The 15,267-nt window shown below is 34.5% G+C and overlaps 1 protein-coding gene across 4 annotated transcripts in view; it reads right to left on the bottom strand.

Annotated features, from left to right (window-relative positions):
• LOC106870936 (thrombospondin type-1 domain-containing protein 4) overlaps positions 1–15,267 on the bottom strand; it is a 131,757-nt gene that overhangs the window by 39,271 nt on the left and 77,219 nt on the right. For all 4 annotated transcript variants that reach the window (XM_089360997.1, XM_089360998.1, XM_089360999.1 and 1 more), the window contains 2 exons: positions 12,548–12,650; positions 8,677–8,807 (listed from right to left, as the gene is read on the bottom strand). In XM_089360997.1, coding sequence (XP_089217123.1) covers positions 8,677–8,807; positions 12,548–12,650 — 234 coding nt within the window. The remainder of the gene's footprint in view (positions 1–8,676; positions 8,808–12,547; positions 12,651–15,267) is intronic.

Raw genomic sequence — 15,267 nt, 5'->3', positions numbered from 1 at the left:
ATCCCTAGGTGTCCATTTATTGTGGGATAATGAAAAAAAAGAGAAGCAGGGGCTTTCAGTGGAATATTGACTCAGTAAACATATGCTTAGAGATTCCTAATCACTTCTTTATGTAGAAAAACATCTCGGTAACCCCTCCTCTACTCACTGCTCTTTATTATCCTATGTGAAATGTTAAACTCTGCTGTTTAAACTGATAAACATGGCATTGCCAGTTAAAAGAAAATACTAAAATATATTCACAAATATATCTTCACAAATATAAACTTTGAAACGTGCATGTGTGTGTTTTCATTTTATCGTTTGCCGAGATAGTTGTAAAATGTTTTCAATTAAGTCTTTAAAATGCTACTGGAAGGAGCCGTATGCTGGTTTTTAGATAAAGGGTTGAATTGTGTGAAGATTGGTCTACCACCTGCTGTTTTATATTATGCCGCTGATAAATGGAATGTGGCATTATAAGCTGCAGCAAAAGCAACACATTGTTGCATATGCGTGTCGTCGATGTCTGCTCATAGCACAACTGACTCAAAAGACCCGAGGCAAGGTTAGCTGGCAGAATTATAGCAACTCCTTAAAACACATTTACCCAGCAACAATGAATCGAGAACAAAAAGATAACCCGCTGTTTAATAATAGAACGGAAACACGAACATTTAATGACGACAATAACAAGAGCAAAAACGAGAACAACTACAGCATCAAAAAAAATATATATATAATGAATAAAGAAAGACTATCAAAACAACTGAAGTTTCCCTTTTAAAACAAATTTAATTCAAATACGAAATGGTTTACTGGGAGTTATTCTCAGTATGTTGTTGTTGTTAGTGGTGGTGGTAATAATAAGGAGAAGAAGTGGGGTGAAGACGACGATGATAATGATAATGATGTGTAAACCATTGACTCCTTTAACAATGTCGACATGGTATTAGTGTAATTCAGTCTGGTAATAAATAGGTTTATCAAGGGCTGATGTGATGCAAGAAAGACAATTGTTGAACTCATCAAAGACCGTCTACGGTGTAGTGTCTATTTAGGTAGAAGAGAGGAACATAGGTTTGATTACTAAATTTTAATTAATGATTTAAAATAATTGAATTCTTAAATGAAAAAAATTATTGAAGGTTTTTATACTTTTTTTAACATTTGTTTGCTTAACAAAGGTGGGGATGACTTTGTAAATTTACAAATCTGTATGGCATCTAAAAGTAAAACGGTTTATCGCGAGTTTGTAATCTTAATTATTTCAACAATTTCATCATGAGACAAGTAGAGTGATGTGTCTGGACTAAGAACTTAAACCAAATAGTTAAGACATCAGCTCTCAATCCATCAAGGCTGTAGTCATAGCCTAATTACTTCACTACTTCATTGAATGGTGACATCTCACTTAACATAAGGCAGCATATCATTTACATCATAGCTATAATTTACATTATAGATTTCCAAAGTGGGTGATATCGCCCACCGGTGGGCGATGGGCGAATGATGGTGGGTGATTTGAGATTTTGGTGGGCGATGTGAACGTTTTGAGGGTGACAAAGAATTTTTAGAAATTAAGTCTGCATTTACTTATATCTAGGTATGCCACTATCTGCCTCATTGATGGCTGCAAGGTGCTATATCATCTTTCTTTGTGATATATTCCCAAAATTAAATGTTTTAAATAAGTTATTTCAAGGAAACAGAAAAACCCTCGTTGATTGTAAATCATTTATCATACCTTCATTTCGAAATTGGTGCTGTATAAGACTAACATTTCAAAACGTCAGTTCCATCAATTTCCACAACTTGTTTCTTTGAAAGAGGAATTGGTTGATGAGGATTTGACTACATATAGCAACTATTTACAATCATTGCAAGATGACATGGTGGAGCAATTTCTTGACAACCGATGCTGGTGTGTTTATAAGTACTAGGCTTACAAGGAATAAACCCTAGGGTCAATTTCTTCGACTAAACCCTTTAAGGCAATGCTCCAGCATGGCTACAGTCAAATGACTGGAATAAGTAATAGGAAAAAAAAGAGAATATATAAATATAATTATTAATTACACTGTGTACATCTACTGTATGTATGTACTACATTAATGCCTACAACTACAGTATTTAATATACCCACTGTGTACATCTACAGTGAGTATATACTATATTATTGTTTATACTTATATAACATCAATGTCTTCATCTACAATACCTATGCACTACAGAGAAGTGCACATCTACTGTATCAATATCACTAACGTATAACATCTACAGTAACCACACTAATGCTACATCGACAGTACATATATACTGCACAAATGTTTTTATCCATAGTACCTTATATACTACACTGTTTATATCTACTATACCGTATTAATATCTATATCTACAGTAACTATTTACAGCACTAATTTCCACAGCTACTGTACAAACATGCTAGATTAATCTGTTCATATACAGCTAGATGGACTGAAGCATTGTTACTCTCACAGTGCAGTGCAATTAATGTAACACAAAATACCAGCCTGCCAACTGGTACCCCTGCACTGAGCCAAGTTCCAACTCACCCACTTGTTGCAATAAAATCATGTAATGTGATAAGCATTCGATGAAACTAAAATCCCGCTATATGTCAGCTTCACACTGTTAAGCAGAATAATGCACTCTGTGTAAAGATTTGTTGTGTCTTCTGTTATATTTCAGTTGAACTTGATTCTATTTTGGTTCAAAATATGCAACATTTTCAGGGGACAATATTTAAAAATAGTGATATCGTCTGTTGATGGGATTCTGTAATAGCTACCATATGTACAAGATTTGGTGCACATCAGCTTTTAGCAAATAACAATAAACTTTCGGGTAAGAAAGATTTATAAAAACAAATTATTGAGCATTCAGTTTTCTCTTTCAATTTTATAGTCTCTTGAGAACAAATATTTTAGGCTCATACATAAATACATGTGTGTACATACATACGTAGTGTGTGTGTATGTGTGTGTGTGGGGGTGGGTGGGTGGACAAACCAGGTGTGTAGGAACGAAAGTAGTAGAACTCAATATTATTGGAAATAGAGGTTAGTGACTTAGTCACGAACGTACTAACACTAGCGCCCCTGAGGGTAATATTCTCTGGGAACGCACAAAAGCCCTTTTCAGAGTTATTTACTTTGAATCGTTATTACCTCATATCTGATTAGTCTGTTATTACGTAACATGCTTCAAGATTTTAGTATGCATACCTTATTAGTATTGCCTCCTATGTTCTGTATACTCTGGGAACGCATTAAAACCCTTTTCGGGGCTACTTCATTTGAATTCTTACTATCGGGTAACTAATCTCATGTTATTACATAACTGTGAGATTGATGAGGCATGGATTATGGTTGGATGAGTTATGAGAAAACAACTTCACCACTCAATCCAAGAATAGTTATCGGGCACTTCTACATTTAACTCCCCCAACCTCTCTTCATGTCTGTCTGTCTGTCCATGAAGTCTGTATCCTCATCTCTCTCACACAATGTCTATGATTCTCTTTCTCCATATTTCTTTTTGTCTCTCTCACCGCGTCTGTCACTCTGTGTTCCTTTATCTATCATTCTCTCTCTCCCTATCTGCCCCCAATTGATGTTTGTCTTTCTCCCCGTATTTCTGCTTAACTCTCTCTGCCCCCCACTCTCTCTCTCTCTCTCTCTCTCTCTCTCTCTCTCTCTCTCTCTCTCCCTGTCATATCCTCTCCCACCCTCACCCTGTGTTTCTTTATATCTTTCTCAGTATCTTTCCCCCTCTCTCTATCTTTCTATGCCTCTCCCAGTCTGTCTATAGCACCATATCCCCCTATTTGCCTATCTCCTATAGTATCTATTTGGCTCTTGGCCTACACCCCCACTGCTAACTATATATTAGTACCACTAATATCAAAAGAAATATGTCACAAAACAATAGAATCTCAATGCTAGTTCCTGTAAATCAAGTTAGATCTTGAACTAGAACGTCATAAAACAGAATACATTATGTTCTTATTGTAAAAGAACATTGCAGTTTTGTTGCATTTTAACCAAGGAATTGTCATTTAGATCGCATTACTTGTATAAACTCAATATTCTATTGTTGTCACAGACATGATCATTGCACTTCAAACACTCAAACTTTGCCCCTATTACAATCTGGTCTGTTCCTTTTATAGTGCTCTTTATTTGTTAGAGATAGAGATAAAAACCAGTTTTCCAGCTACTTATATTAAAGCTAGATTAAGTAAGCCAGTTGGTTGGCTTGTTGTGGAAATGGGCAGGTTATGTTTCATAGAAATTCACATTGTCACAGTAGAAGGTCTTGCCTTCTGTAGATTAGGTAAAGATTAGTTCAGTTAATATTATGAACTGATTAACGAAGTCTTGTCCTTTATTAATACTCTTGCTAGACACACACTTTCTGTTGACACCTGTGCTATTTACTCTTGAGATACTGGCGGCATACTCCCAAAGTGTTGGTATGCAGCCCAAGTGGAGGGTGCTAGATGGATCAGAGAATATGTTGCCATCTTAATTATAGCCACTTGAAAACTATATGAATCTTCTCCTCTTTTTTATTATTATACATGTTTCTGTCCACAAGGCATGTCTTTTATATGGTTCACTGGCCCGGCTGTAGAGGTTGAACACAACAGTAAGAGGGGAATAGAAATATGCATTTGAGAAAATAGATATGCCGTTACACACACATTCACAAACATATACTTACACACCCATGAAAACACCAATAAACATGCTGTGATAATCCTATCTATCTATCTATCTATCTATCTATCTATCTATCTATCTATCTATCTATCTATCTATCTGTCTGTCTGTCTGTCTGTCTGTCTGTCTGTGTGTCTATCTCTCTATCTATCCATCAGTCTATCTATATCTATCTATTTCTGTGTCTATCTATTTGTCTGTATGTCTATCTGTCTGTCTGTCTGTCTGTCTGTTTGTCTGTCTGTCTATCTATCAGAAACTGGAGTAAGTCAAACAACTGTTAAGAGTCTTGGATATTTGTTTATTAAGTCTCTTAATAAAATACACTCCCCATTGTTAATAACAAAACAAGTCCACTGTTGGAATTCCATTTATTTCCTGGACAGTTGAATAGGAAGTTGTGAAACGTCCACTTGACAAAGGTGTGTAACATTGTTGTTCAATGAAGGAAGTCAAAAGACAAGGAAATAATTGTACAAAAGTGATTTCAAATGAATTCAACAATACTTGACATATTACCTATTTTCTGACTCCTCAGATGTTGAGTGTTCCATTAGAGTACAGTCACATGCTATGCTAACATGTCACATGACTCGACTGCCTAATTTGTCATAATTAATACAGTGAATTCACTCACTTTCTTTCATTGTAGAAATTGATCTTTCTACTCAAAAGAAACCACCACCACCACCACCACCACCACCACCAGCAGCACTGAGTTCAAATGCTACCAAGGTTGACTAATCATTTCATCCTTTCTTTCAAGTTTGTTCAAATAAAAACCTGTTGAGAACTGGCATTAATGTAATCAACTCCCACCCTCAAAATTTTAGACCTCATGCCTATAGAAGAGACGATTATTATTATTATTAGTTAATCAATGAATTTTTTTAATAATGTTCCTTAATTTTTAATTAACACGTGTATTTACACTCAGTGAATACTTAACAGCAATTGACAAATAACGTTTTCTTCAGTTAAAATATAAAATATTAAAGAACAAATAAAAGACAGGAAGGGTGTGATTTTCTATAAGAACTCAGGAAATAGTAGATCTTTTTGCATGTTTAAATTTCCTTCCAGTTTTAGCTGCCACTTGAGGAAGGAATACTGGAGGAAAATAATTTCACAAAATGTTTTCTGAGATTACTGTTTCTTTTCATTGAATATATTGCTTTATAAACTCCAAATAAACAGTATGAAGTAATGGCATTAATGCTGTTTTACTATCTTTGCATCTACTGTTTGTTTTCACAAGAAAACCAATTCTTTTCTATCTAATTCTTGAAATATTTTAAAGCCAAGTAACAAGTCAAAAACCTATTTTACTTTGTTACTATGCATTACAAACCTTTGAAGTCATTTAATTGTCCATTTTATTTTTAATGGAAATATTTGTATATATGTTGCTGTTGTTATGGTTTTGCCATTACCCAATTCTGACCTAACTAAGCATCATCATCATCATTTTAATGTCCATTTTACTATGCTTGTATGAGTCAAACAGGAGAATGCTGAAGCAGAGTTTCTATGTCCAAGTGCTTTTCCTGTCATCAACCTCTACCAATTTCCATGTGTGGTCATATTGAAGTCCCTTATCAGCCCATGGTCTGATTTAATAAAATATGTATGGTTTAGTTGATGCTCCGTAACAAAAGGCTCATATTTTATTCTGCCAGTGCCGATGGACTGGCTCCTGTGCAGGTGGCACGTAAAATACACCATTTCGAGCGTGGCCGTTGCCAGTACCGCCTGACTGGCCTTCATGCCGGTGGCACGTAAAAGCACCCACTACACTCACGGAGTGGTTGGCATTAAGAAGGGCATCCAGCTGTAGAAACTCTGCCAAATCAGATTGGAGCCTGGTGTAGCCACCTGGTCCACCAGTCCTCAGTCAAATCGTCCAACCCATGCTAGCATGGAAAGCAAACGTTAAACGACGATGATGATATTTTATAGCTTAGTCATGCTTTACCATTAGTCATTTTATAAATTAGTCATATTTTATTCATTTGTTACATTTTATTGATTAGTCATGTTTTATTCATTACTCATGTTTTATACATGAACAGTCATGTCAAATTAAATCAATCACCTCAGGTATAAGTCTTTCCATTTTCCTCACAATATAATAAACATTGAAAATTAAAATAAATAAATTTTACTGATTAGTCATGTTTTATTCATTACTCATGTCATATACATGAATAGTCATACTTATTCAGTTGTGTCAAATTAAATCAATCATCTCAGGTATAAATATTTCCTTTTGTTTTTTCTCACAATATAATAAATATTGAAAATTAAAATAAATATATATTAGTTGATTATTTATGTTACATGTAATTTTGTCGTCTGGGATTGCTATAATTTCCTATGCCTGAGGGATATGATTACAGATTAGAACCAAACTTTCTGAGAATGTTGCATGTAAAATCCAGTGTTGTAACTAGATTTACATAGTATCGTCTTAATATTACTAATGCTAGAGCTAAGAACAACTATTAAGTGTAGCTTATGAAGATATTTATCATAATTAAATGTGAAATATAATGAGGCCAATATTTGAAAATGAAGTTGTTTGAATTGAATATGGAAAATACAGTGAACATTAAAAATACTGTCTACTTTATTCAGGTAAAAGAATAATTAGTGTCACAAGAATGAAGGTAAGATGAGTGCTCCAGAAATGTTGCCAAATATATGGAATGTTAAACATTGCAGACTGGAGATATCAACAGGAACTGTAATAACTGCTTTAACCTGAGCATAAAGTGATATAATCTGTGACACACACGTACACAGAAACCAAATACTCAGAGAAAGAGAGAAAGAGAGAGAGAGAGAGAAAGAGAGAGTGGGGGGGGGAGAGTACAGTTCTTTCAAATGAGACAGAAGATAAGAGTCTTTAAATAGAATGCAATACCATAAAGGAATGGTTATCTAAAGACACACCTTGCTGTTGATCCAAAATGCTAAAATTATCAGATTATATAAAACTGGGCAGTCTGCCAATCTTCATTGAAATAATTCTTGCAGGAATCAATTCTAGATTATGAGAACCTATAACAGGATGTTGATGTCTGGCCTTATTGATGTTGGGAGAGATATTACATCTGAAAGGATATTCTTACCAAAATTCTGGTTGTAATTTTCAATAAATCATTAACTCAATCTTGCTATATTTCGGGCTGGTCATTTATGGTTTCTTGCTAAATAAACACACACACTATATATTCGTTCTTCACTTGTTTATTATTGTTGTTATTTTATGTCCATTGTCTGGAAATCTTTCGTTACACACCTGTGACCACTTCAGCTACTCACATCAGGAATCTTGCAAAACAAATACATAAACGCGAATGTGTATGTGTGTGTGATACTGGGGCAACGTTTTGAAGAATTTTAGTCGAACGAATCGACCCCTGTACTTATTTGTATTTTCTAAATCTGGTACTTATGCGTTCGGTTACTCTTTGCCAAACCACTAAGTTACGGTAGAGTAATCAAACCAAGCTTATTGGGAAGCAGTGGTGGGGATCAGATAGAAATATTGCTATATATTTTATGTTTAGGTGACCAGCTGACATTTAAAAAGTAGACCAGTAGAAAAAGAACGACAATTTTGAGGCAATCTAAACACACTTGATCACCCACTAGAAACAGATGGATACATTAGATGATATATTCATTGACATAGGTATATTTGGATAGATGATGGTTAATGTTATTGCAATTGGATTAAGTTAGGAATAAACAACAAAAGGAACGAACATCTCAAAGAATTGGCTTTGTCATTTGACACGCACGACTGGTCAAACACACCTGCCTCTATGTTACTTCCATTATGCAAAACTTCATGAAAGAGAAAGCTTTTTGTTAAGATAAAGTTTGTAACTGCAATTGTTCTGTACAATAAGATAGATTTTTAAATGTGAATTAGTTCTTACCTTGCAGAGACCATTTACACAAATATGATCTGATGTTGGGTAACAGATGCTTCCATCGGGAACACCACTTACAATTCGGGCATAAAAACTGAATCCAACTGGTCGACAAGAAATTGTGCACCTATCTCGAGCTATAAAAACAGGAATAGAAAAATTAGAGAAAGACGTTTCACTATATACAAATAAATTGTTTGTTATTATCCACTTAAAATATTTTACTTTTATTATAAAACCTGCTGAAGATGTCAGCAACCAAAAAATCCATTTGACAGGATTCAGCATATTCACTGGCATTTCTAGAATACTATTTCCATATTAACTTTACTGCCATATAATGTAGGAATTATAATGAGGAATAAGGTGGTTAAGCTGAATTCATTTAAGTACAAGCAATCACCCAGAAACAAAGTACGAAAGATATTCAAGTGCATGCTGCAAACGATAGCAGAAATAGCAAACTGAACATTTCCTATGTCCTACTTCCTTATCCAATGATGTCACTTATTCAAATTAAATTAAATTTGGAATTTGAATTAAATTACTATAAATTTTCGTGATATAAATGAGTAACAAAAAACCACAACAAAAAGAATTTTTTATGGGCAACAATAGTTCCAGATGCATTTATTGAAAGGTAATCATGGCTGTTTGATACTGACAGAAAAAAAATGACAGACCTAAAGAAATACACTTCACTCTCTGTATGTAGAATATGGAACTACTATATCATTTACGGCCCAGTGGTGTGTTTTTTTGCACATTCTCTAAGGAGAATTTGTCTCCGGAGACAGTTTTAGCAATAAAGGTCTTTCTACATTTGGATATTCCCAAGCGCATTTAGCATAATAATACACATCTATACTGCAATAATCACTTCTTGGTATACTTCTAATTAACAACATACAGGGGTTGGACAAAATAATGGAAACACCTTAAAATGTCAAACAAATTTATTTTAATATGGGGTAGGACCGCCTTTGGCAGTAATTACACCTTGAATTCTACGAGGTATGGACTCGTACAAAAGTTGTCCAAATCAAATATCAAATGCCATACTTTTTTCGGCACCAATACAAAGAGAGACATTGACTTAAGTATGACATGCACTAAAATAATACTCAATGTCAAATTTCTCACGGTCAAATCATTTTCTTGACAAAGTACAAATATTTTAAGACATATGAAACCATAAATTTAATTAAAACTTCTCCTCTAAACAGGTTCAACTACCAACGTAGTGTTCACAGTAGCCACATCAATTGTATTTAACTCACAACTGACGGTAACTTTAGATTATAGATATAAAGCCAATCGTAACCTCAGCTCTTTCATACTGTTTGCTGTTTTCTGTCTCTACGTGGTTTGGCAGAGAAAACTAATAAAACTTCACAGGCTCTGATCTTTTAAGTGTATTTCGAATTTCCTGTTGTACTGACTGAGATTAAAAAATAAAGAAAAAAAAGAGAAAGAAGAAAAAATAGAATTCACTTGGCTAAATGAGATTTTAAGTATTTTATCGACAAACCAATATTTTATGTCCGATCCAGTAAATTCTTTAACTGTACAACAAAGGACTTTAAAATATAATGAAAAATACTGACGACACATTTCTTCTGTGTCTCAAAGGTAAAAATGCCACGGTAGACACCCTAATGGTACACCAGCTAAAGACACACACACACACACACACACTCACATACTATCATAAATGAAGGTTTTTATTAAATATATTTCAATTGTTAGCACACCGAACAAAATGCTTAGAGGCATTTCCTCTGTCTTTACATTCTGAGTTCAAATTCTGCTGAAACCGAGGCTGCCTTTCATTAAATCGGGGTCGATAAAATAAATACCAGTTGCTCACAGAGGTCGATATAATCGGCTTACCTCTTCCCCTGATATTGCAAGTTCTGTGCCATGATTTGAAACGATCATTAATTGTATTTCAGATATTATATATTTCAGAATGCTCAGATTTTGTCACCTCTAACCTCTGGTATATTAACCGTTCTACGTGCTAACATATACGACATGGTATGACTTATGATATATCACATCAAACCATATAGACAAAATTTACTAAATCCCTAATCAAAAGAAAGACAATCTTCGCTGATTGGTGCTCCAGAGTTCCTTCCAGGACAGTGGGCGCTCGAGTACCTGGCCCCAGTGTATCCATTGTCCTAGGTGAGCAAGTCTTCATCTACTACCTTCACTCACCGATCCTCTTTATTTTAAGAAAGATGGACAGTGTCCTTTGAATGTCTTCACCAATCTGGCGATTTTATGATGACCAAGGGTGTAGTTTTGGAGATGAAATATTATGAACTGTGTATAGAAGTAGATCTGGCAGATGAGACCAAGCTAAGTGAATGAGGTTGCTAGTACAGAAGATTAGAAGTCGTAGAGATTTATACTCAATCTTGACTGACATTAATATTTCTTTTCTCATAAATATTTGTTTCAGAGATTTTTTTTTTAAATACATTCCAACGAACTGAATACAGAAATATCTTCCATTGAAAAATATTCTCATTCATGAATTTTGCTCAATGAACTCTCCAGACCACACACAAACTCACACTGAGAGGCACACAATTTTATGAATGAACGATTCACCGAGTTCGCTGCTTACTATTTGTTTTTAGTGTAAAGTGACATTTTATTACTACTACTACTACTACTACTACTACTACTACTACTACTACTACTACTACTACTACTACTACTACTACTAATAATAATAATAATAATAATAATAATAATAATAATAATAATAAGGTGTTTGTAAAATGAAACTTTAATAAAAGGAGTTTCGATGAAATAGAGCAGAAACATTGGAAACATTTTGAAAGAAGCAAAGAATTGATTTAGATTCCATTAAATCTCATTGAATATAAATATTTAGCTTGTGTTGCATAAAAAAAGTACTAGACTTTATGTAAGTTATTTTGTATATAAAAAGTATATTATATTGTTTCGCTCACCATGTTGTCGCCAGAGTGTCAGCTAGTCTCTCTCTCTTATAAGTTACTACAGAAAGTTTAACTAGTTTGTAACTCAAGGTATTTAAAAATTTCTTTTAGCCAGACAAATGCAACTTAATGCTTCTTCTCCTCAAATAACTACAACTAAATACCTATTCTACCCGGATAGGTGCAACTTGCTCTCAACTCCATCACTAATCCACCTCTGCTGATTCAAATTGTACTCTGTGTCTCAACATTGCCTCCTTGAAAGCTGATAATGTCTGAAGCAGTGTTCACTTTCCCTATCATATGCCTCTTTCATACGGACACCAGCACCAAAGACTCATTTGCACTCACTCACACTTTTCTCTCTCTCTCAACTCATCATCTTCGATCCATTTTTTAGTCTTGCACTTATTTCCTGCAGACACAACAGACCTATTCTACTTCAACTGCATCAGTACACAATTAGAGTGTATATCGAGGTATATATTACAGTATCCCATCTCATAAAAGATACACAAAATTCTTCAAAGCCATCATAAATGCCACTTCAGACAGAATTCTGATAGTCTCCTATAGGGACCTCACTCACATTCATGCATTCACATATGCACACACATGAATGCATGCATGCATGCATACACACATACATACATACATTCATACATACATACATACATACATAAATACATACACACAGTATGTACCGCCATAGAGCTCAGCTGTCCTACTGATGTTAATATATCTTTGAAAATTTAAGAGAAGGAAGATAATAATGGGCAACTGCTTCGAAACTGACGTTGATATAATTTGAACTGAGAATACAAAATGACGTGACGATAACCTGTAATATGTTTTACATAGCCCTCCTATTTCTGACAGTTCTCTCATATACTTACGGTCAATAAAGGATTTCCATATATAACTTTTCCCAGCAAATCTCCGTTTATTAAACTTGTCACATTGCTCTTTTCGGTAATCCGGTTCTGGAGTCGGACATTTCTGGCAAAATACAACAAAGCAAATGAATTTGAATACAACAAAAATACTAAATAATCTAGAAGTTTTAAACAGTGTGTTAAGAACTAGTGGAAGACTGGTAGAAGTTTTTAAAGAATGAGGTAAGAATTGGCAGTAGCTTTAAAGAATAAAACAAGAACTGCAAGACACCTTAACGAATGAGCTTAGAACTGGAAAATATGTTAAATATTGAGGTAAAAGTGTATACAAAGGAGATAAATCTCAAAGGATGGAGAAGAAATATTAGTTGCATTAAAGAGCTGGTAAACGCCTTAAAATGGAATGAGTACTAATAGACATAATAATGAGGTAAGAACTGGAAGTGTTCAATAACGAGGTAAAAATTGGTAGAAACCTTAAAGAATGAGGTAAGAACTAGTAGATACGTTAATGAATGAAGCAAGTGCTGTTTGAAACGCTGAAGTTGGAGACAAGAATTGGCTGAAGCCTTAAAGAATAAGATAAGAACTAAAGTAGGGTAAATACATTTCAGTGGCAACCAAAATCAATATTTTGTATCTTTTAACAATAAATTTATTCGTTTTGTAGAAGAGCAATAATGCATGTGTGTGAGTGTAAGTAGGAGTATAATGAAGGGGAGAAGATGTGTATATATGTGTGCATGTGGGGGAGGTAAGAGAGTGCTGCTATGTACCCCTTTAAGTATATGTATCCCATTAATCCCATTAATATTGTTGTTTTTGATTGCTATAATTGTGATATTAATTTTGAGGTTATTGTTGTTTAAATTGTTGTATAACAACAAATCAAAACTTGAATGAGCAGAATCTATATAAAGAAGAGCCATGATCATTCCATTTTTTTCAGAGGTAAATAGAATTACATTTTTAAGACGGTAAGATAAGATTTCGGTCAGATTTAGCCAGCTCAGCAGCCGTATTGATGACTCATCATTGCTCATATATCAAATCAAAGCTATCGTCACTTTGACAAATACTAAGAAGAACCAAGTGTTACTTCTGCCATCCTGGGTAATGGAATTTTGAATACTCCAGAAATTTATCAACAGATTCCACGTGCCTTCTACTTTCTAATTATTGGTGTAATTGATAATGGTATAACAGAAATATAAGAGAAACTTCCCAATGTGATTTCGTGGACATCACATCGTTTACTGAAATATTGTCACCACAAGAGGTTCGAGAGGCTAGAAATTGTCAGTTGAAATAATAGACAAAAAGCACATTATATACCACCACTGACATAACGTCTACTTCCATTTCAACATTACCACCGCCATACTAACACCATTACCACTACCATCATATTAATGCAACCACCACCATAAAAAAAAACAGTGCTCTATAAGTGGAAGCAATGTTTGTTTGTATAGATTGCAATCAGTCGAAAGACTGTTTGTTTACTTAAGGAAATACCTGTCCTGTTATTGTTTGTTGGAGATTGCGAAAAGAAAAATTTTGCTCTCTACTTTATTTATATTTTATTTTATTCTCTTTTCATAGCTCTTACTATTTTTAAGGGAGTGTTAGCTGTAACCTAGTTTATTGCTTCATCACCCAAACAAGCCATTAATTATTTTTTACTATTAAAGTGACGAAATATTTCACTATTGCTCTGTAAGAGTGAGCAAGTATCTGAAGTTACATAATTGATAACTTACAACAGAGCACCTCCTCACCGAAACAAGGTATATCAGTTTTCATTTATTCTTTGTAACTCAATTCAAGCTTTGATAAGGTGACATGCTTAAACTAGGGAGTGAGAAATATTGTTGACAATTGTTAATTCAGCCTAAATTCACTGAGTTCTTTCACCGCCTTTTACGCTCGTCTTTTAGAATCCATCTGCTCTGGAAGGATATTCTGCTGAAAGATATTCCAGCTTTCTTAAAGTTAACATGTTGAGAGATAAGGCTCTACCTCGATAGGCTACTGTTTAATATAAGTCTGTTTCAGCTGGAGAACCTCTACTCTCTCACTATCTCTTGGTTTTCTACCTGTTTATCTTATCTATCTATCTATCTATCTATCTATCTAGCTATCTATCTATCTATCTAGCTATCTATCTATCTATCTATCTATCTATCTATCATGGATTGACCTTAATGTAGTGTGTGTGTGTGTGTGTGTAGGGTGGACCAAAATGTTCGTTCTCTTTTTCGCTTTTTTAAGCGAAAATAACACAAGTTTTACCCACAAAGCGATTTATTCCATTAATTATATAATTGCTGGGTTTTTTTCCCTGTATCTTCTGCCATCTTGTGAGCAGATCCCCTGCTCATAGAATTTTCTGTCTCTACTGGCGGACAACTCGGTCAGATGAACTTTATTTTTGTATCCTTTTCATAGACGAAGGTTTGTTCATTCAATGAATTTTGAAGAGATCGAAAAAGGTAGAAATCTGAAGGTGCAAGGACAAGTAAGTACAGAGGGTGCGGCAAACTTCCACAGCCAAGTCCCGGTAACTTCTGCTGCATTTGTAAAGACGTGTGAAGTCTGGCATTGTAATGATGAATGAAGATTCCATTATGATTAGCAAGTGTTGGACGCTTCCGATAGTTCGGCGCGTTTAGTTAGCCCTGCTGGTCAAAGTACAGCCGAATTGATGTGCCTATCCA

Source organism: Octopus bimaculoides, chromosome 12 (assembly GCF_046866305.1).
Source record: "Octopus bimaculoides isolate indiv1 chromosome 12, ASM4686630v1, whole genome shotgun sequence".
NCBI classification, from domain to species: Eukaryota; Metazoa; Mollusca; class Cephalopoda; order Octopoda; family Octopodidae; genus Octopus; species Octopus bimaculoides.
Note: the sequence above shows the minus strand (reverse complement) of the source record. Positions and strands in the feature narration are given on the sequence as shown.